The sequence below is a fragment of the Saccopteryx bilineata genome, chromosome 7 (genome assembly GCF_036850765.1).
Source record: "Saccopteryx bilineata isolate mSacBil1 chromosome 7, mSacBil1_pri_phased_curated, whole genome shotgun sequence".
Classification (NCBI taxonomy): Eukaryota; Metazoa; Chordata; class Mammalia; order Chiroptera; family Emballonuridae; genus Saccopteryx; species Saccopteryx bilineata.
The window spans coordinates 13,010,122-13,033,683 of record NC_089496.1 but is presented as its reverse complement, the minus strand read 5'-3'; the positions used below and the strand labels follow the sequence as shown (position 1 = coordinate 13,033,683).

Here is a 23,562-nt window from a genome sequence, read left to right as displayed (position 1 = left end):
GTAGTGAGTATAAAATCTATCTACTTATGAAGTTTTTTTTAAGTCATTTCTTTGCTCCATCTTGAAATTACTGAATAAAACTTAATTATTTTTTATTTTTTTTATTTTTCCGAAGCTGGAAACAGGGAGGTAGTCAGACAGACTCCCGCATGCGCCCGACCGGGATCCACCCAGCATGCCCACCAGGGGGCGATGCTCTGCCCATCTTGGGGCATCGCTCTGCCTCAATCAGAGCCATTCTAGCGCCTGAGGCAGAGGCCACAGAGCTATCCTCAGCGCCAGGGCCATCTTTGCTCCAGTGGAGCCTTGGCTGTGGGAGGGGAAGAGAGAGGCAGAGAGGAAGGAGAGGGGGAGAGGTAGAGAAGCAGATGGGCGCTTCTTCTGTGTTCCCTGGCCGGGAATCTAACCCGGGACTCCTGCACGTCAGGCTGACGCTCTACCACTGAGACAACCGGCCAGGGCAAACTTACTATTTTAATGCAACATAAGACTCAGATATCATGTGTTTTAATTTGCTTTCTCCATTCCCTAGCTGTTGTATGATTAGAGGTAGATGAAATAAGACAGGCAAAATGTTAATTATTGAAGCCTGGTAATGCATATATGAGGATTCATTATAGTGTTATATTTTTGTATTTGCATAAAATTTTCCAAATTTTTTAGAAAATGTTTCATAAATTTTTCCAAATTCCCAGCTTGCAAGAAGAAGCCTAACACCAGTCTTGACTATCATTTGGGAGTCATTTTTATTATTTGAGTTCACAATCCCTAGAAACATTTACTGAGGATTCAGTGGTAAACCAACTATTGTGCAAAGTCTCTGCCTTTGAGAAACTTAATAGAGGTTGAAAAGTAACAGATAAAAAACATGTATAGTATGATTGCATTTATGTGTTGTTGTTGTTTTTTTTAATTTTTAGTAAGAGAGGAAAGGGGAGAGTGACAGAGCAAAACATTGATTTGTTGTTCCACTTATGCATTCATTGGTTGATTCTTGTCTGTGCCCTGACTGAGGATCTAACCAGCAACCTCAGCATGCCTGGGTGAGGTTGGGACAATGCTCTATAATCAACTAAACTACCCGGCCAGGGCCACATTTGTGTAATTTTTCAGAGTATGTAGGTATATGCATAAAGAATACTTTTTGAAGGAAAAAAAATCCTGCTTAATATAGTATCTTTCTTAGGAAAGAGAGAACCCTAAAATTCAAAGACAGGGGAAGATTACTTTTCATTTTATATATCTCTTAAAGATTTAATTTAAAGAAATCATATATATTACTTTTATTTAAAAAATCACTAGGCCTGTGATGGCACAGTGGTAGATCATTGCCCTAGAATTCTGAGGTTGCTGGTTTAAAACCCTGGGCTTGCCTGGTCAAGGCACATGACAAGAAACCAATGAACAACTAAAGCGAAACAACTATGAGTTGATACTTCTCACTCCCCCCACCCTCTCCTCTCTTTGTAAAATCAACAAATAAAATAAAATAAAATAAAAGTAAAACTACATAATTTTATAAAATTTATATTTTTGGACTTTACTGTAAAGATTGTTTAAACCCTAGACTACTGTCTAGTAAATATGGGATGATGTCCAGGAATTTGATTGGTAAAAGAGCTCTTGAGAATACACCGATTTGCCACTTTAAAACACAGCTTTACATCATAAGATTTTTGTTTTTAAAGAATGACTTCTTGCCATTAGGATGTTAGAGATTATCCTGCTGGTACCTAGAATCAATTTTTATTGTTTTTCAAAGTAAATATTTTTAGTTATTTAACCGTACTTATGGTTTGTTAGAAAAGACCTGTCTGCCAACAGGACATAATTTGTGAAATCCTTTTTTTTTCTTGCAGTTGATCACAGCCGAGTTAAGTTAACTCTAAAGACTCCTTCTCAAGATTCAGACTATATAAATGCAAATTTTATTAAGGTATGTTTAACTTTAAATAGTGTTTCTCTGCCATACATACTTAATATATTTAATAAATTGATTTAAAATGCCTAAACATGATACCAATAGCAAAAGAAATGAAAATATAATTACAGACCTGACCTATGGTGATGCAGTGTGTAAAGCCTCAACCTGGAACGCTGAGGTTGCTGGTTCAAAACCCCAGACTTGCCTGGCCAAGGTGCATATGGGAGTTCATGCTTTTGGCTCCTCTTCCCCCCTCTTTTTTTCTCTCTCCCCTCTCTAAAAATGAATAAATAGAATCTTTAAAAAAAGAAAAGAAAAGAAAATTACAACCTGACCAGGTGGTGGCACAAAAGATAGACCGTTGGACTGGGATTCAGAGGACCCAGGTTCGAAACCCTGAGGTTACTGGTTTGAGCGCAGGATCACCGGCTTAAATGTGGGGTCGCTGGCTTGAGCATGGGATTATAGACATGACCTCATGGTAGTTGGCTTGAGCCCAACGTTTGCCAGCTTGAAGCCCAAGGTCACTGGCTTGAGCCCAAGGTTGCTTGCTGGCTTGCACAAGGGGTCACTCAGTCTACTGTAGCTTGCAGGTCAAGGCGCATATAAGAAAGCAATCAATGAACAACAAAGGAGCCACAATGAAGAATTGATGCTTATCTCTCTTTCCCTTCCTGTCTGTTCCTCTGTCAAAAAAAAAAAAAGAAGAAGAAGAAAAGAAAGAAAAATCACAACCCTGACACGCTTATGTGCTTTCCCTTTTTGTGTCCTTATGAATAGAGTTTTCCGACAGTAGAAATAGTTTTCTTCTTTTAAATTGAAGACTTACAAACACTACCTATTGCTAAATCGTCTTTATTGTCCCTTTGAGTTTATGTACACAGATGTACATGGTCATTCCCTACTGTTAAATCATATAGGTTGTAGTTTCTCTTGATGGCAATACGTATTACTATGAATGTTAATATTCTTTTGAAAAAAAATTTTAGGATAAATTACCAGGGTTGGAATTATGGGGTAATACTGATTTAAAATTATAGAATATTAGATTAATTTAAAGCTTTTGGCAGTTGTCACCATTTCAAGTGGAGACCCAAAATGCAAGATTAATGTAACCTTTATATATATAGTAATACTTTTTGAGATAGTCTTTAGTCAAAGCAGTTAAGTCTTACATGGTTAGCAATAGAGAGACAAAGTCAAACTGCTATTTGATTAAATAAAAGACTACTTTATTCCATTAGCTGCTCTCTGTTTTTGAATTTTTTCATTATGTAACAGTATCATTTTACATGTCATTTATACATATTTTAATACAATATTTTATTGACAAAAGCATTAAAATGATGAGTTTGGTGATAAAATTAATATTATCTATGTCAACATTAAACAGTCATAGTTTCAAATAACAACCTACTTTTCCCAACAAAGTCAAATCAATTACAAAACCCAAAACAAATAGATTAAACAAAAGTAATACATAGGTGATTTGCTCTTTCAGATATGTTCACGTTTACATTCTTTTATAAACATTAGTTACATCTCCATTTGTTAAGTTTATAAAAAGACATTTTTAGAAGTGCTAGTTTTTAATTGCACTTTAGTAACAATGAGTCATTATATGATTCCATTATATGCTGCTTTAGTATTTTAGTCTTGTTTGGTTTATTCTTAGTTTCATTGTTAGAAACATAGTATGCACACAGTACACTTTAAGTTGAGTAATTGAAGGTAGCTGTGGAAGCATCTAACTAAGGAAACAATTAGTTTCAATATTGTTTTTAAAATCAAAGGATGCTTTTATAAAAAGTTTCTGCTATAGTTAATTTTGTTGAATTAGGATTGAGGCTTTTTAATTCCTAGGTAAAGAATTATTTTTAAATTAGACAGGTTAATTACTAATTCTATATACCATATCTAATTAATACATAAAAGTAATAACATTTCACAAGAAACTGAAGTGAATCGATTATATTTTGTCATGCTTTTGTGTACTGTGAAAGGAAAATGCTTTAGGTGAAAACAGTAGTATTACTAATAAAATTTGAAACATTAAAATTTACTAAGGAAATATTTTTGGTAATCATAATGAAATTTGCTTTTTACCATTTTAGGGTGTTTATGGGCCAAAAGCATACGTGGCAACCCAAGGACCTTTAGCAAATACTGTGATAGATTTTTGGAGGATGATATGGGAGTACAATGTTGTAGTAAGTAATTTACTTTTCAGAATCTAGTACATGTGGTGACATAGGATGTTTTACTGAATAAGACATGGAAACACTTTTTAGCCCTAATGATATATTAATTATAGCTAATATTTACTAAAAATTCTGAAACTGATTCTAAGATTTCTCATTAAATTAGGAAGAGGGTGTGATAATGCTTTAAAACTGTTCCCATGTCAGTAACTAAGAAGACAGCTACCAATCAGATAGATTGATAGGTGGATAGAGGGATAGCTGTGTGATAAATCAAGTATAGCGAAATGATAATTGTAGAATACAGATGACAGTTATACAGTGTTTACTGTAAAATTATTTCAGCTTTGCTGTGTGTTTGAAACATTGTAAAATATTGTAATGGGGAAGCAAATGGAATAACATGTTTAAAGACAGTTAAATCCGTTCAACCTTTAGATAATTTAATTAATTGTAGTTCCAAGTATGAAGTAAATTTATAAGATTTATAAAGTTTGATTCAAATTGAATACATTATGTTAACTTAAGCCAATTTAAATTGGTGCTATATAACCCTTGTTAGGAAGGTGTGATTTTCATTATATTTTTAACTCATACTTTTTATATAAAAAGTAATTCTTGAAGTTTATATTTGATTGAAAAGAGAAAATTGTGCTTAACTGATAAATTGTTCCTCTTATCCTACCCCCACTTTTTTTTAGATCATTGTAATGGCCTGTCGAGAATTTGAGATGGGAAGGGTATGTATGTATACCTATTAACCCTTAAAATAATTATAGCGTGTCCTTTTTGTCACTTCATTTCTGGCCTTTTATTATATTGTGGGCTCTAGCAGTTAAACCAGATGCTTTTTTTTCTGTGTTCTGCTATTGCTTTTATTGGATTAAAGAAACAAAATAGAATTACATTTTATTATGTATATACTGGAAAGAACATTTTTTATTGTTACTTAGTAGTCTTCAAATATTTAATGTTGCTATAAGAATATTATTTATGGCCTGACCTGTGGTGGCGCAATGGATAAAGTGTCAACCTGGGAACGCTGAGGTCGCCGGTTCAAAACCCTGGGCTTACCTGGCCAAGGCACATATGGGAGTTGATGCTTTCTGCTCTTCTCCCTTCTCTCTCTCTCTCTCTCAAAAAAAAACTGAATAAAGTTAAAAATAAAATATTTTTTAAAAAAAAAAAGAAAAGAAAAAAAAAGAATATTATTTATGAACTGAAGTAGAGAGGTCTTTTAAAAATTGGAATAAAATTAGGCCCTGGCCGGTTGGCTCAGTGGTAGAGCGTTGGCCTGGTGTGCAGGAGTTCTGGGTTTGATTCCCGGCCAGGGCACACAGGAGAAGCGCCCATCTGCTTCTCTACTCCTCCCCCTCTCCTTCCTCTGTCTCTCTCTTCTCCTCCCGCAGCCAAGGCTCCATTGGAGCAAAGTTGGCCTGGGCGCTGAGGATGGCTCTGTGGCCTCTGCCTCAGGCGCTAGAATGGCTCTGGTTGCAACAGAGCAACACCCCGGATGGGCAGAGCATCGCCCCCTGGTGGGCATGCCAGGTGGATCCCGGTCAGGCACATGCAGGAGTCTGTCTGACTGCCTCCCCGTTTCCAGCTTCAGAAAAATACAAAATATAAAAATAAAAAAATAAGAAAAGAAAAAATGCCTGACCTGTGGTGGCGCAGTGGATAAAGCGTCGACCTGGAAATGCTGAGGTCGCTGGTTTGAAACCCTGGGCTTGCCTGGTCAAGGCACATATGGGAGTTGATGCTTCCAGCTCCTCCCCTTTCTCTCTCTCTCTCTGTCTCTCTCTCCTCTCTCTCTCTCTCTCTCTCTCTCTCTCTCTCTCTCTCTCCTCTCTAAAAATGAATAAATAAATAAATAAATGTATCTTAAAAAAAAAAGAAAAAGAAAAAATAATTGGAATAAAATTGAACAATGAATATGAGTTAAAATAATTTTGATTATTGATTTCTCTGCCTGCAAATAGCACATTTTTGTTTGTTTATGCTATATTCAAAGAAAATCTTTTAATCTGAAAATTTTAATAATGCTATTTTTATGCTCTGTACAAGTAAAATTAGTTTCAAGCCCATTTGCTCTCCTGTAGCATCAAGTACTATGTCTTCATTGTTGGAGGTGTTAACATACTTATAGAATAGGTATTTGATAAAACTTATATATGGTCTTCTATAACTGACACACTAATCAAAACTTACAAAACAAGTTATGTGGTGATTTTAAGTTTCCCTTATACTAATATGGTCCATTAATTAAATTAAAGCTATTTTTACTGTAAATTTATTTATTTATTTATTTATTTTTAATTTTTTTTTTTTTTTTTCTGAAGTTGGAAACGGGGAGGCAGTCAGACAGACTCCTGCATGCACCCAACTGGGATCCACCTGGCACGCCCACCAGGGGGCGATGCTCTATTGCAACCAGGGCCATTCTAGCGCCTGAGGCAGAGGCCATGGAGCCATCCTCAGCGCCCAGGCCAGCGTTGCTCCAATGGAGCCCGGGCTGCTGGAGGGGAAGAGAGAGACAGAGAGGAAGGAGAGGGGGAGGGGTGGAGAAGCAGATGGGCGCTTCTTCTGTGTGCCCTGGCCGGGAATCTAACCCGGGACTCCTGCACGCCAGGCCGATGCTCTACCACTGAGACAACCGGCCAGGGCCCTGTAAAAATTTTTAATCAATTTTTTTTCAGTATAGGATATGTTGCAAAAGCAAGATAGTACATCTTTCAGTTATGAGAGATGTTATAATATATAAATCATTGGAAAAGCTTAGTTTAACTAATAGTTTTTGTTATTCCTCCCAACCCTGTTTTTTACTAGTAGTGGAAATATTCAGTAATATTGGACAGAAAAATGAACTTTTTTTTTTTTTTTGACAGAGACAGGGTGTCTGAGATAGGGACAGTCTGTCAGGAAGGGAGAGAGATGGGAAGCATCAATTCTTTTTTTTTTTTTTTTTTTTTTAAATTTTTTTTTTTATGAGTTTTTTATTAATTTTTAGAGAGGAGAGAGAGAGAGAGAGAGAGAGAGAAGGGGGAGGGAGGAGCAGGAAGCATCAACTCCCATATGTGCCTTGACCAGGCAAGCCCAGGGTTTTGAACCGGCAACCTCAGCATTTCCAGGTCGACGCTTTTATCCACTGCGCCACCACAGGTCAGGCCGGAAGCATCAATTCTTCATTGCAGCATTTTAGTTGTTTGTTGATTGCTTGTTCATATGTGCCTTGAATGGGGAGTTATAACAGGTCTTGCTCAAGCCAGCGACCTTGGACTTAAGCCAGCAACTTTGGGCTTTACGACCTTTGGGCTCAAGCCAGCAATCATGGGGTCATGTTTATGATCCCACGCTCAAGCTGGTGAGCCCACGTTGAAGCCGATGATCTCAGAGTTTTGAACCTGGGTTCTCCGTGTCCCAGTCTGACCCTCTATTTACTGTGCCACCACCTGGTCGGGCATAAAATGAACATTTTCTAAAATTAAAAATTATTCAAACTGAGAGAACACTTAGCTGTTTAATGTAGTTCAGTACCATTATTATTAATCAAGTATAATAGTAAATTTATATTTTTCCCCCTAACATTTTCTTAAATTACTAACTATTAAGGTTTAGGATTTATTTCTTTTCATTTTGTTAATTAGCTGCCTTTATATATTAATAATATGTAATACTTGATGAAAAATTAGGTTGTATTGAGTGCCAAATTTTTAGAAACTAAATGATTTTGTGATTGATAGTGTTTTGTTAGTAGTAAGTTGTCAGTCATTCAGGGTCTGTTAATTTATTTTATAACCTTGACTTAAATCTTGACTTACAATGTGAGCAAATGGAAAGAGCATCAATAATGAAATCAAACAAGCCTACATTTCTAGCATTTTTGATCGTGGTACAGTGAACTGTCCCCTCTGAGCTTCATTTTCTCACTTCTAACACAAATGATACAGGGTCATAGGTTATGCATGTATGATGCATAACATACAGTTTTGAGTCTTCAGTTTATTGTATTGAGTCATTAGTTTATACCTGGAGTAGAAATAGCAATTTACTGTAGTGTTATTCACACAGTTAGGATTCTTACTAGACTTGTATAACTTGTTTCTGTCTGTTTCAAGATGTTAAAGCTTGACCAGGTAGAAGAACAACAAAAAAAATCCTCAAAAGTTATTTAATTAACCTGATCCTTTTCTGTAAACTTATACTGGGAAAAGAGGTTTGTGATTTTAAGCCTTCTAAAATATTAATAATATTGCTCTAAGCCAAATGAGCATATTAGACAGATCTACTTTGTTGTCTTCTGAGCAGTATTTTCAGCTTATGTTTAATTCCAGCCTGTAGGTAATAATTCCACTTAGTATATTTGAAACTATACTGCTCACAAAAATAATTAAGAACTGATACATTTTCCACTGCCTGAAGGTTTATTTAAGCTAGATTGTCATTTAAAGGTGTTCATTTTATTGGGTCTTGATAAAATTGTATCACTTCTTAGCATCAAAATTACTGTATATTCTGTTAAGTTAGGCTTTCATTTACTTACCTAATTTTCTAAAATAATGAGGTTTGATATTAAAATACCAATGAAAATTGAGTGATCTCTTTTTGAGAGAGAGGCATCAGCTCATAGTTGTGTCACTTTGATTGCTCCCCATGCGTGCCTTGACTAGAGGTCTCAAGTTGCAAGCCAGTGACCATGGAATTATGCCGATGATCCCATGCTTAAGCCAGATGAGCCTGCGCTCAAGCTGGTGACCTCAGGGCTTCGAACCTGGGACCTTAGTGTGTCTTAAGTTGATGCTCTATCTCCTGTACCACCACTGGTCAGGAGACTGTTCTATTTTTCTATCTTTTGAAAACAGGAAGATAAGAAAGATAACTGGTTAAACTTTCAAAGTGAATAGTTTAAATTATACATTATGCTTGTATTGATGAGTTTTTACCATCAATAGAACATTGAAGGCCTTGACTGTTGGCTCAGTGGTAGAATGTTGGCCAGCGTGTGGATGCCCTGGGTTTGATTCCTGGTCAGAGCACACAGGAGAAGCAACTTTCTGCTTCTCCACCCTCCTCTTCTCGCTTATTTCTCTCTGTCTCTTCTCTTCCCCTCTCCTCCTGCAGCCATGGCTCGATTGGAGCGAGTTGGCCCCGGGTACTGAGGATGGCTCCATGGCCTCCGCCTCAGGTGCTAAACATTGGCCCTGGTTGCAACAGAGCAAGGGCCCAGATGAATAGAGCATCCATTACCCCCTAGTAGGTTTGCCAGGTGGATCTCGGTCAGGGTGTATGTGGGAGTCTGTCTCTGCCTCCTCTCCTCTCACTATATTAAACACCCCCCCCAAAAAAAATATTTGAAATATACTATTATTCAGTACTTGCAACAATTATATAAGGTAAGGATTATTCCCAGTTTTACAGATAAAGGAACTACCATATTTCCCCAGGTATAAGACAGTCTTATGTATAAGACACACTTGAATTTTTTTTGTGAAAAAATATTGCATAAAGCAGTAGTCCCCAACCTTTTTTGTGCCATGGACCAGTTTAATGTCAGAAAATATTTTCACGGACCGGCCTTTAGGGTGGGATGGATAAATGTATCACATGACCGAGACAAGCATCAAGAGTGAGTCTTAGACGGATGTAACAGAGGGAATCTGGTCATTTTTAAAAATAAAACACTGTTCAGACTTAAATACAAATAAAACAGAAATAATGTAAGTTATTTATTCTTTCTCTGCAGACCGGTACCAAATGGCCCACGGACCAGTACCAGTCCACGGCCTGGGGGTTGGGGACCACTGGCATAAAGTTTTGAACTCTAGTTTTATTCATCATGAAATGCATACAACTCCTCTTCACTGTCAAAACTCCCATCCATTAGCTTGTCCTCATCTGTGTCGGATGACAAATCACTGTCTTCAACAAGGAGTAGAGAAACAAGTGTGAAAAAGCAGGAAATGCAAGTAAAAAAACCCCTACAACCACTGTATAAGCCACACCCAGTTTTTAGATCCCAAATTTTTTGGAATAATGTGCGTATTATACATGGGGAAATACAGTAAAGAAAGACCTTTTAAACATGAAAATTAGTAATTGTGAAACTCTTCTGACACCAAGTAGAATGCTCTTTCCACTATCCCACAGATTTTATACTTAACGAGAATTCAGCCAGATATTACAGAGATTGTCATTATAGGCTTTAAAACTTGTCTGGCAACCTTTCATTCTAAATGGATCTTGTGGCCCTGGCCGGTTGGCTCAGTGGTAGAGTGTTGGCCTGGCGTGTGGAAGTCCCCGGTTCAATTCCCGGCCAGGGCATCCAAGCACCCATCTGCTTCTCCACCCCTCCCGCTCTGAACTAGAGTCTCTCTCTTCCCCTCCCGCAGCCAAGGCTCCATTGGAGCAAAGTTGGCCCGGGCGCTGGGGATGGCTCCATGGGCTCTGCCTCAGGCACTAGAATGGCTCTGGTCGCAACAGAGAGATGCCCTGGATGGGCAGAGCATCGCCCCCTAGTGGGCGTGCCGGTGGATCCTGGTTGGGCGCATGCGGGAGTCTGTCTGACTGCCTCCCCGTTTCCAGCTTTGGGGGGGGGAAAACCTAAATGGATCTTGTGCTAGGCACTTTTATTTAAAGCAGTTTTTTTATTCTAGAGGAGGATGTTAATACTGTCTTACAATTAATCATGGAGAGGACGCAGCCCATCTTTTAAGAACCATTGGATAAGTGGGAGCTCTCAGCTCCTTGTCACTGATGGCAATTTTTTTGTTTTCTGTGAAGAAACAGGCAGAACCAGAGCATGAGAAATTTATAAAATTTCAAGTAAAACTTTCCCATAAGTTACATACTAACCTTTTTTTTTGTTTTGTTTTGGGGGGCAACAGAAAAAATGTGAGCGCTATTGGCCTTTATATGGAGAAGACCCTATAACATTTGCACCATTTAAAATTTCTTGTGTAAGTACCTATTTTTATGTATATTATTTAATCATAAAATTGGCTTGCTAGACTGATGAATCATTAAATATGATATGGTATGAACCTGGTTTTATATAAGCCAAGCACTCTGTTTCCACTGTAAATCTAAACTTATAATAAACAGATATTAATAAATATTTCATACTGCTTTCAAATTTAGAAACTTTGGGAATGGCTTCTAATAAATGTATAAATCACTTGTACCTTATGTTAATTTTTATTAGTCTTTGTAAGTTGATGAATGTTTAATTATGAGTAAACAGAGTAACTGCTCTTTGAGTAATCTATTTGAAACCCTTGATGACTGATGTATAGTTGTTTCATGTTAATCTTTTATGTCTGTTATGCTCTCCAGAATGTTCTAATTATATACAGAGATGAGTTTATGAGTTGCTACCCTAAATGTAAAGATTGATCTTTTATGGCAGGTAATTTGATAAGAAACTTAAAATATATAACTTTCTAGCCTGACCTGTGGTGGCGCAGTGTATCAAGTGTGGACCTGGAATGCTGAGGTTACTGGTTCACAACCCCAGGCTTGCCTGGTGAAGGCACCTATGGAAGTTGATGCCTCCTACTCCTCCCCCCTTCTCTCTCTCTCTCTCTCTCTCCCTTTCTTAATCTCTCTCTCCTCTTGCTCTAAAACTGAATAAAGAAAATCTTTAAGAATATATTAAAAAATAAAAAATACATAACTTTTTAATGAACTCTGGAAATGAATTAAATTGAAGTTCTGAAAGTAACGGCATAAAACTAAAAAAATTAATAAAAGAAACAAAAACCACCAAAAAAGAGTAAAATATAAGTGTAGAACAACTTGCTTTGGGTTACACATGATGGCATCTTTCTTAATCACCTGAAAGAAATGTATTTTTTATTTACTCAAGAGATCCATGATTGAGCAAAAGTGAAACAAATAACTTTCCTATATTATGGTTTTTCAGAGAAACAGAACCGATAGGATGTGTGTGTGTGTGTGTGTATATATATATATATATATATATAGAGAGAGAGAGAGAGAGAGAGAGAGAGATTAATTGTATGGAATTGCTCTCATGATTATGGAGGCTGGCAAGTCCAAAACCTGAATGGTGGGTGGGCAAGCTGGAGACCCAGGCTAGCTGATGTTCATCTACAACACCAATGCTTCCTGGTTGTACACAAGACTGTCTTTGACTGGGGAATTGAGCTGATGACAACCGCTGTGCTCTGAGAGGATGATCCGAACAACAGAGCTATCTAGCCAGGGCTTAATTTTTATTGATTTTTAGAGACAGAGAGAGAAAGGGAGAGCGAAGAGAGGGTAAAGGAAAGCATACATTTGTTGTTCCACTCAGTCATGCATTCTTTGGTTGCTTTCCATGTGTGCCCTGATCGGAGATCGAACCTGCAACCTTGTGGTTTAGGGACAATGCTATTAACTGACTGAGCTAACCACAGCATTTTTTTAAATGCTTCATTAACCCACAAATAGTTCATTCTAACACGGGTGGGTGGGGTGGGGTCTTATGAAATCACCAGGGACAGTGTCCCCATCAGACATAGAGATGCAGATGTTTGTGAAGACCTTTGAGGTTGAGTCCAGTGAGACCACTGAGAATGTCAAAGCTAAAATCTAAGACAAGGAGGGCATCCTGCTTGACCAGCAGCATCTGATCTTTGTGGGCAAACGGTTGGAGGATGGCCGCTTTCTCTCAGACTACAATATCCAGAAAGAGCGCTCCTGTACTTGTTGCTTCATCTGCAGAGTGGCGTCATCGAGCCCTGCCTCCACCAGCTCACCGGAAGTACAGCTGCGATAACATGCTCTGCTGCAAGTGTCACACATGCCTGTGCTGCTCACACTGTCAGCTTCTACAGGAAGTACTGACAGCCAACAACCTGCACCGCAATAAGGAGGTCAAATAAGGCCCCTCCAGTACAATCAGTGCCTACTGGCCTCCTGCCTTAACCCCAATGTCATAGGGCCTCACTAAAATTTCCCTTTTGTTGACTGGAAAAAGTAAAATAAAAAAATAAAAATATAGCCTGACTGGGTGGTGTTGCAGTGGATCTAGTGTTGACCTGGGAAGCTGAGGACCCAGGTTTGAAACCCCAGGGTTGCTGGCTTGAGTGTGGGTCATCAGCTGGAGAGTAGGGTCATAGATATGACCCCATGGTTGCTGGCTTGAGTAAGGGGTCACTGGCATACCTGGAATTCCCCGGTAAAGGCACATACGAGAAAGCAATCAATGAACAACTAAAGTGCCTCAATTACGAGTTGATGCTTCTCTCTCTCCCTTCCTGTCTGTCTGTGTCTCTAACTATAAATAAACAAACACATAAATAAAGAAATTCATGACTTTTACAATGGCTATTTATATACATGATTACCAGGTACACCAGGAATTTTAAATGTTAATTTTATATTGTAAACTTTAAGTACAAGGTTGTTTTGGTGTGTGCTATATATGTGTTTGGTTTAATGTTGTCACTGACTCACAAATATATCCCTTTATTTAGGAAGCTGAACAAGCAAGAACAGATTACTTCATTAGAACACTCTTACTTGAATTTCAGAATGTAAGTATTTTCTGTAAAAATAATAAAGTATTTTTATTTACTCTTAATTTCTAAGGATAATTGTTAAAGAGAAGACAAGTAGCTTACTATGTTATTATTTTACATAAGATTTTTAAATTTTTTCATTGTGTACAATATGAAGAAAATCAGTGTGATGCTTCATTTATTGAGCCTTATGCTTATCAAATTAGGTAATAAAGTAATATAAATTTTAACTTGCTTAGAACAGGTTTCCCTAAATTTACTGTCTTTGTAATAATGGTTTCTTTGCTGCAAATATATTTCCTCTATTGCAGTAGCAGATGATAGCATTGTTTAGATAATTATTACCCGCTTTTACAGTTTACAAATTTTTAGAAAGAGGCCACCGTCAAAGCTAAGCTGTCCTTTAGGTTCTGATTGTTTTCACTTAAGGCCCTGGTGTTAGGGTTTCAGAGCTTCCCTCAGTGATGATTTGTCTAGGAATAAATCCAAGGAAAATCGGATGGCCATTAGAGAATGCTTGTCATCTTCTTCCTCAGTTTTTTCTGTTTTTATTTTCTTAAATTTTAAACCGTATTATGTAATCTAGCTTGCCATGAACTTCCTTATCCTTCCCCAATTAGTGCATTTGTAAACATAGAACTTCTACTTTGTTGTTTACAGCAATCCCTCCCCCACATAACTAATCAGGTCCCTTTAGTTGTTGTTTATTACACTTTGGTTGCTATTTTTTAATTTACAATAATAATTATAGGTACTTTATTAAATTTCAGTAGTGTCTCAGGCATTTAAAATCTAACTTTATAGTGGTAGATTATTATCTCCATGGCACAAAAGTGAAGATACAGTCTTTAAGAAGTTAAGTAGCTTACCTAAAGGTATTCAGTCTGTGGCAGAAATAGAATTTGAGTACAGTTTGAACCTGGATTCAAAGCAGGTGCTATTTCAGTGAAACACCGAGAATAGCCGTTTTTAAAACATTTTGATAACAGGACTCTTGTATACACACACACATATATTTTTTGTGACAGTGACAGAGAGAGGGACAGACAGACAGGAAGGGAGAGAGATGAGAAGCATCAATTCTTTGTTGCGGCTTCTTACTTGTTCATTGATTGCTTTCTCATACGTGCCTTGACCAGGCAGCTCCAGCTGAGCTAATGACCCATTGCTCAAGCCAGCAACCTTTGGCCCTAAGTCAACGACCATGGGGTCATGTCTATGACCCCACATTCAAGCCAGATGAGGCTGCGCTCAAGTTGGCGACCTCAGGGTTTCGAACCTGGGTTCTCTGCCTCCCAGTCCGACACTCCATCCATTGCACTACCACCTGGTCAGGCAGGACTTTTCTATTTTTAATAATTATTGAAGATTCCAAAGAGCTTTTGTTTATGTGGGGTATATCTTTCAGTATCTATTACATTTGGAATTATAAACAGAAAAAATTTTTTTTTCTAAAACATTATCATACAAGCATATACTCCATTAGCTGTCAACATGATGATGTCATCATATGTCATGTAGTCTTGGGAAGACCCTACTATACACACGTGAGCATAAGAGTGAAACAGGCAAATTAACACCTGAGTATTATTATAGAAATAGTTTAAAACTCATAGATCCCCTGAAAGTGTCAGGATGGGGGTCCCCCACACTATACTGATGTGAAGTAAGATAAGAAAAGTGGCTTTGGGGTTGGACAGGTTCATTTCTAATTTTCTTTGCCAGTTTAAATATTCTCTTAGCCTTCTAACTGTAGTAGATTCCAACACAGTGCTCATGATATATTGCCCATCCATTTAATATTGTAAATTAATTAAATAGTGTATATAGAGTAATGGTTAAAGAGCATGCTCTGGAGGTAAGACTGCTTGAATTGAGATCCCACATTGGTCTCTTGATATGAAATGTTAGGTAAGTTATTTAATTATTTTGTCTGTTTTCTTATTGATAAAATGAGGATAGTATTACCTTTCTCATGGCATGACATGGTGATTAAGTGAATTGTTACATGTGAAGCCCTTAGATCAATACTAGGTATGTGATAGACAATAAATGTAGACTATTATTTGTTATTTTTTTAATGTAATACTGAATACCATATAACTATCTTAGAAATGGCAGTAAAGTAAGATAGATATATACCTTTTCTCTGTTTTAAAATTTACAAATATATTTTCATAATTACTGAATTTTTGTAATTGAAGGAATCTCGGAGGCTGTATCAGTTTCATTATGTGAACTGGCCAGACCATGATGTTCCCTCATCCTTTGATTCGATTCTGGACATGATAAGCCTGATGAGGAAGTACCAAGAGCATGAAGATGTGCCTATCTGTATCCACTGCAGGTACAAAGAGATTTCCAGATATTTATAAACTTTGGAATATAGGTGACATTTTAATATGGGTGAGATACCATATTTTAAAACTTAATTTTTGGATTTTCTTAGGTCATTTTATGAGTTTCCAAATCATAAGATACCTGAATCCTGAGGTAGTTTTTCTTCTCTTAATCTTTAATTTACATTATTTTCTTTCAAAAGACTTTATATTCATAGCACTTTATAGAACTGCCATCAGTTTCATCTTTTTAAGTGACTTGGAGGTGAACTAGTTAGGTAGCTAAAAGGTTGTTATTTTTTTAACTAGAGAGGGACACTGAAGCTAGTTTCTGGTGCACTTGATCTGACTGTAATGCCTACCTTAGTGAAGTGTAAGAGCTGCTCTTCTTATTTATAGGCCAGAAAAGGTGACTTGTTGCTGGAAATGTGACAATCAGCTCACAACTCAGTTAATTAACAAATATTTGTCTATAGTTCATTTAGTGGTTAGATGATGTTTAAATCAAGTAGTTGACTAGTTAGGGGAAAAAACCTATTTAATTGTAAAATTAAAAGATACAACATATCCTTGACTTCTTTTCAATTCAGCTGAAATTGTAAACAGCAGTTTAAATATCCAGTGGCCAGTCTTAGGGCAAAATTTTTGAGTATGTCTGTAATTACTTCATAATAGACAGCTAAAAGTAGGATTTCTCTAAGTTGAAGGCTGTGAATGTTTTGTGTTTTTTTTTTATATATATATATATATAAATAAATTTTTATTTTAATGGGGTGACATCAATAAATCAGGGTACATACATTCAAAGAAAACATTTCCAGGTTATCTTGTCATTTAGTTATGTTGCATACCCATCACCCAAAGAGAGATCGTCCTCTGCCACCCTCCATCCAGTTCTCTCTGTACCCCTCCCCCTCCCCTCCCCCTCTCCCTCCTTCCCTCCCCCCACCCCCCATAGCCTCCACACTCCTGTTCATGCCTCTCAGTCTCGCTTTTATGTCTCACTAATGTATGGAATCCTGCAGTTCCTGTTTTTTTCTGATTCGCTTATTTCACTCCGCACAATGCTACCAAGACTCCACCATTCCGCTATAAGTGATCCAATGTCACCATTTCTCCTAGCTGAATAATATATCATGGTGTATATGTGCCCCATCTTCTTCATCTAGTCCTCTATTTTTTTTACAGTGATTAAAAGCCTTTAAGCAAACTCTTGGCCAATACAGCAAGAATCCATAAATGAGTAGTGTCCTTAACATGTTCCCCAAGTCCAAGTTGGCCCCCTCACCATGCCAAATCCCTGAAAAATGCAACCCAACCACAGTTCAGTCTGTTAGGAGCTGTCACAGGGAGCAGGAGTCCAGGAAAGTTCCCCACAGGAAAAGTCCGTATGGCACTGGAATTGTTGTCACCATTCTATACTTTGCAGCTCATGTCCAAGTCCCAATGACCGCTGCTTCTAGCTGGTAATGATTCAGGTAGACTGGAAAAAGCCATTTGCAGCATGCGTGGATATGGAGCTTCTGTTCTCCTCTGCCTGGAGAGTTGAGACCAGGTTGCTTTTCCCTGGAGCTCTGTGACTTTGGCCTGGTAAAGAGGACCTTGGGATACACTAAGCTGGGTGGCAAAGGTAAATTCATAATACAAGTTGGCAAAAGGAGAAAAGAGAGCTCTAAATTAAGAGTAGGTCCCAGCCTGAAATATGAGTGGGGCATTGAGGTAGGAGGAATAAAGGAAACACTATATATTAAGCAAAGCAGCAGAAAATAGGACTATCAACACCCACAACAGAGATCTTTGAGGGAAGAATAAAGAACCTGACTATTCAGGCAAAACATAGTTAAGTGGCCCTTGTGCAAATGAGAGAAGAATTTACCTGCTTCTTGGAAGAAATACCCTAAGCTCGTCCACAGTGTCGTAGATGGGGTCGACGGCCCTGGGCACCTTCAGCCTTCAGTGGCAAACCCCAGCATTCTGGGCAAGGTTAGGTCATAGGTGGCTGGAGCAGGCCTGGAAGAGACTGAACCCTCCCTTAGAGGAGCGAGGGGGAAGCCCACCTTCCAGTGTCCCTGTTTCCTCACAGCAGAGGTGTGTAAGCCTGGCAGGCTTTAGCTCAATGACCTTCCTTTCCACTATTGAAGCAGGACCCAGATGGCATCCTATGAGACCCCTTTGGGGTGCTGGAGCCTTTAAGGGTGTATCCTAAAAGCTGGTAGTTCCTCCTGATCTCTATTGGGCTTTTTCTGCCTCTAGGTATCTTAAAAGCCATTCTCAGAAGATCTCGCTGAGGGGTTTGAGGATCCCCATCCGCCTATATACATCTTTTCCATATATCTGGAGCTATTTGGAAAAAAGACAGAACAGTGTTATTAGCTAGATCTAATAAAGAAGGTAGATTTGGTGTCTCCTGTTCATCAGCTTTCAAAAGAAATGTAAATTTTTTTTTTTTTTTTAAGTAAAAAGCATGATATGGTAGACCCGTCGGAGTCATTGGCCTGGTGTGCAGGATTCCCGGGTTCGATTCCCGGCCAGAGCACACAGGAGAAGCGCCCATCTACCTCTCCACCCCTCCCCCTCTCCCCCCTCCCGGTCCCTCTCCTCCCGCCCACAGCCAAGGCTCCACCGGAGCAAATCCACCCTGGGCACTAAGGATGGCCTCATGGCCTCCGCCCTAGTTGCTAGAATGACTCCGGTTGTAACAGAAAAGTAGGATTTCTCTAAGTTGAAGGCTGTGAATGTTTTTGTTTTTTTTTTTGTATTTTTCTGAAGCTGGAAACGGGGAGAGACAGTCAGACAGACTCCTGCATGTGCCCGACCGGGATCCACCCGGCATGCCTACCAGGGGCCCAGGGGCAATGCTCTGCCCACCAGGGGGCAATGCTCTGCCCCTCCGGGGCGTCACTCTGCCGCGACCAGAGCCACTCTAGCGCCTGGGGCAGAGGCCAAGGAGCCATCCCCAGCGCCCGGGCCATCTTTGCTCCAATGGAGCCTTGGCTGCGGGAGGGGAAGAGAGAGACAGAGAGGAAGGAGGGGGGGGGGAGTGGAGAAGCAGATGGGCGCTTCTCCTATGTGCCCTGGCCGGGAATCGAACCCGGGTCCCCCACACGCCAGGCCGACGCTCTACCGCTGAGCCAACCAGCCAGGGCAAGGCTATGAAATTTTAATGCTTATAATACATATTTTAAAATGTTATCCATAAAGTTGGTACTAATTTTAATTAATCTACCACTCCCAGTTTGTGGGAATGCCTGTTTCCCAGAGTCATCCATTATGTTTTGTTCATTTTAATGCCTGTTACAGGCAAGCTTTTATTTATATATTTACTTATTGTCATTTTTTTGTAAATTGCTTATTTGTATACTTTGCCAATTTTATAGTAGTAATTATTTATCTCTTAATAATTATACTTTATGGATTCTTTATATATTGAATATGTTAACTTTTAGTCATGGTTTTTCAGTTTTTCTGCCTTTTTTAAAAGTTATTATTTAAGATTTTTTAAATTGATTTTAGAGAAAGGAGAGATGAGGGGAGCAAGAAGTATAGTTGCTTCCCTTTGGTTGTTCATTGCTTGCATGTTGCTTGTTGTATGTGTGTGTCTTGACAGGGCAAGTTGAGGGTTTCAAACTGGTAACCTCAGCGTTCCAGGTTAATGCTCTGTCCGCTGCTTCACCACAGGCCAGGCTATTCTGCCTGTTTGCTAGGTATAAATTTTAAATTGTTATGTAGTCAGAGTTGTGAATCTCTTTTTTTTTTTTTTTTTTTTTTTTTTTTTTTTTTTTTTTTTTTTTTTTCATTTTTCTGAAGCTGGAAACAGGGAGAGACAGCCAGACAGACTCCCGCATGCGCCCAACCGGGATCCACCCGGCACGCCCACCAGGGGCGACGCTCTGCCCATCCTGGGCGTCGCCATGTTGCGACCAGAGCCACTCTAGCGCTTGGGGCAGAGGCCACAGAGCCATCCCCAGCGCCCGGGCCATCTTTGCTCCAACAGAGCCTCGGCTGCGGGAGGGGAAGAGAGAGACAGAGAGGGAAAGCGCGGCGGAGGGGTGGAGAAGCAAATGGGCGCTTCTCCTGTGTGCCCTGGCCGGAATCGAACCCGGGTCCTCCGCACGCTAGGCGTGAATCTCTTCATGTATGAATTCTGTCTCTTCATTTATGAATTCTATCTATTGAGATATGCCTAGACAAGTCCTTCTCTTACTAGTAGTGCTTAAAGTTTTTTTTAGTCCCTTATGGGTTTTAACATTTTATTTTTAATTCATCTGTAGTTTTTTTTTTTTAGCTAAATTTCCCTATTTCATTTATTGAGTGGTCTAGTCTTTTTGATGGAGAATCCATTGTGTGATAAATGCTTATATATGCTCAGATCTGTTTCTGAACTTTATATTGTGTTCCTTTTTTTAATAGCTATTCTGTACCTTAACCACTTTTTATTTTTTATTTATTTATTTATTTATTTTTTAATTTTATTCATTTTTAGAGAGGAGAGAGAGACAGAGAGAGGAGAGAGAGACAGAGAGAGAGAAGGGGGGAGGAGCTGGAAGCATCAACTCCCATATGTGCCTTGACCAGGCAAGCCCAGGGTTTCGAACCGGCAACCTCAGCATTTCCAGGTTGACACTTTATCCACTGCGCCACCACCGGTCAGGCATAACCACTTTTTAAAAAAGGTATTCTTGACTGATTTGAGAGAGAAGAAGGGAGAAAGATAGGGAGAGAGAAACAGGTATTTGTAGTTCCACACATTCATGCATTCGCTGGTCATTTCTTGTGTGTGCCCTGACCTGGGATGGAACCTGCAACCTTGGCCTATCAGGGCAATGCTCTAACCACCAGAGCTACCTGCTCAGGGCTCCATTATGTTTCATTCATCTGGTTGTCTATGTCTCTGTCATATAAAGTTCTAGTAATTCTAATTCTTAACTCTATAATTCTAGCAATATGTTAGAAATGTTTGGAATTGACAAATGTGTCAGTAGTTTAAAATGAATATTATTGATGTTCATTATTAAGAGCTTTTTAAAAATCACAGTAAGCTGCTTATAATGTACTTTATCAGGACTTTCTAGTTTATGTGTTTAACAAACTACTTATACTTCTGAATTTTTCAAAATATGCATTAAAATAATGATAACATTTTTCTGCCTAAAAATTATTCTAGTGATGTCAGTAACATTTTTAATTACTCATAATGACTCTCAATCCTCAGGTATATATTGTATCCCTCTAGTTGAGAATCATTTGCTCTAAACTATTTTTGTCATGTTTTAAAATTAAAACCCGGTGGTTCTGTTAGTTTTTCAGGTGAGAAGTACCTCCGTGATCTTTGTTTTTTTGTTTTGTTTTTAGTGAGAGAGAAAGAGATAGGGACAGACAGACAGGGAAGGAGAGAGATGAGAAGCATCAGTTTTCCATTGTGTCACTTTAGTTGTTCATTGATTGCTTTCTCATCTGTACCTTGACCAGGGGTGAGCCAGTGACCCCTTGCTCAAGGCAACAACCTTGGGCTTCAAGCTAGCGACCATGAGGTCATGTCTATGATCCCATGCTGAAGTCAGCAATCCCTTGCACTCAAGCTGGTGAGCCCACTCTCAAGCCTGTGACCTCTGGGTTTCAAACCTGGGTCCTCTGCTTCCCAGGCAGATGCTGTATATACTGCACCAACACCTGGTGTGGCCGATCTTTGTTCTTTTGGTGAATTACTACCGGTGTTCAGATCAGTTTCAGGACCTGAAGAATTCATCTTCCTGTACCTTCTGCAGAGTGAAACAATGTACTGTTTCCTCTTCTACTCCAAAGCACCAGAGCCTTCTTGAAGTTCCACTGTAAAGGCCCCTAGATATTCTGTGAGTCACTTACTACTAGAAGTTCTTTAAATTTAATGAAAAGAAGATATAAATACTAATCTTAAGGATGTTTGCCATTCACACATAGTATTTTAAGTACTGTAAGCAGAATTTTGTCATTTATTAAGTGATTTTTATTGCTTCTAAATATTGTTTTTTACTTTAGTTTTTATTTTTATCACAAAAGTAAAATTGTTCTTTCTAACTTTGTATTCATAGTGCAGGCTGTGGAAGAACAGGTGCCATTTGTGCCATAGATTATACGTGGAATTTACTAAAAGCTGGGGTAAGAATAATTCTTACGTAACATTGTATCCAATGTATTTGTTATGGTTTTCAAATACAGTGATTCATTGGTAAATTACGGCATGTGTTTTGTTACATGTCACTTCATTAGCAGTAGCTTTGCTGTGTAACATCCCAGTTAGTGGACAGGTGTAAAAGATGGGCACTGACTTGAGGTAACACAGTGGGCAGCAGAGTCAACACGGCCCCCATTGTTCTGTGTGAATTAACACCTGCATTACTGATGTAAACTCAGCTGACTTTGCAAATGCAGAATTCTCACTGCCTTGTTATGTTTATTTTAGGAATAAGTATATCAATTCAGTAATATTTATGCCTAACTAGAAATATAATATGGTTAGGAATGCTGACTCTGGAGCCAAACAGCCCAGAATAATACTCTGGTTCTGTCATTTACTAGCTGTGGGATCTTGGTCAAATTACTTAATCTCATTGTGCCTTAATTTCTTAATCTGAAAATGGGAACCATTTGTTAATAATTCAAAAGAACTAAGTAAAGTTAACCATTGTGAAGTTCTTTAAAAATATGTATAGCACGTAGCAAGTGCTTGGTTCATGTTAGCTTTTATTATTATTGCTGCTGTTATTACCAGAACTGTTTTCAAAAAATTGTGTTTGGTACTATGGAGGATGTGGAGATAAATAAGAAACAGCCTTTGTTAAAGATTTTAAAAACACAGTTTCCCTTACTGTATATAGATTTGGTTCATATGTTTGTTCTATACTATGTTCATTTTCTATGTATTAGGGAGAAACTTTTAATTCCTCATAGCTTTATGGTTTTTCTGAATATGGCAATTCATGTCTTCTATAAAATAGGATTAATAAGATACTTAGTTTCTTTTTTTTTCTTCCTTTTGCCATTTTTTACATTTTAGGGAATATTTAAATTTTAAGCAGTTTCTCAAAAAGCCCTCTGGGATTAAATTTTATTTTTGTGTTCTTCAAAACTATAATCATTTCTTAATAATCAGTTAAAATTTTGAGTAAAATTTAAGTAGGGTTCTGTCACATTTTAACATAAAAGTCAAAGATTAAAATTGGGATGGCAAGATGAACTTAGATGAATGCCATCAGACAAAAGACACATCTGACCATTCCAAAAGTTGTTTACTTTGAACAGTCCCCATTTGATTCAGTTTGGCTAACATAAATATGGTCTTGGGAATTAGGTTAGGACTTGATATAAAGATCTTTTGATACATTTTAAGACTATGAAGCAGTAAATCTGGGAATTGTCCTTATCTCTTCTGTCTTCATCATGCTAAAATATTCTTGACCCAGGTTCTAATAGTTTTGCTTTAGAAATATGCCTGAAATCTCTTTCTACCTTTTTTTTAATACTACTTCAGTAACTCTCTGCAAGTTTGTCTTCTCTTCAGATGGCCATTTTCCCTACTACAAAATGTTCCCTGAATATCA

General features: G+C 38.2%; 1 protein-coding gene across 5 annotated transcripts in view; it reads left to right on the top strand.

Annotated features, from left to right (window-relative positions):
- PTPN12 (protein tyrosine phosphatase non-receptor type 12) overlaps positions 1-23,562 on the top strand; it is a 105,689-nt gene that overhangs the window by 52,209 nt on the left and 29,918 nt on the right. For all 5 annotated transcript variants that reach the window (XM_066240559.1, XM_066240560.1, XM_066240561.1 and 2 more), the window contains exons 3-9: positions 1,860-1,936; positions 4,039-4,134; positions 4,827-4,865; positions 11,007-11,078; positions 13,602-13,661; positions 15,851-15,993; positions 22,054-22,120. In XM_066240559.1, coding sequence (XP_066096656.1) covers positions 1,860-1,936; positions 4,039-4,134; positions 4,827-4,865; positions 11,007-11,078; positions 13,602-13,661; positions 15,851-15,993; positions 22,054-22,120 — 554 coding nt within the window. The remainder of the gene's footprint in view (positions 1-1,859; positions 1,937-4,038; positions 4,135-4,826; positions 4,866-11,006; positions 11,079-13,601; positions 13,662-15,850; positions 15,994-22,053; positions 22,121-23,562) is intronic.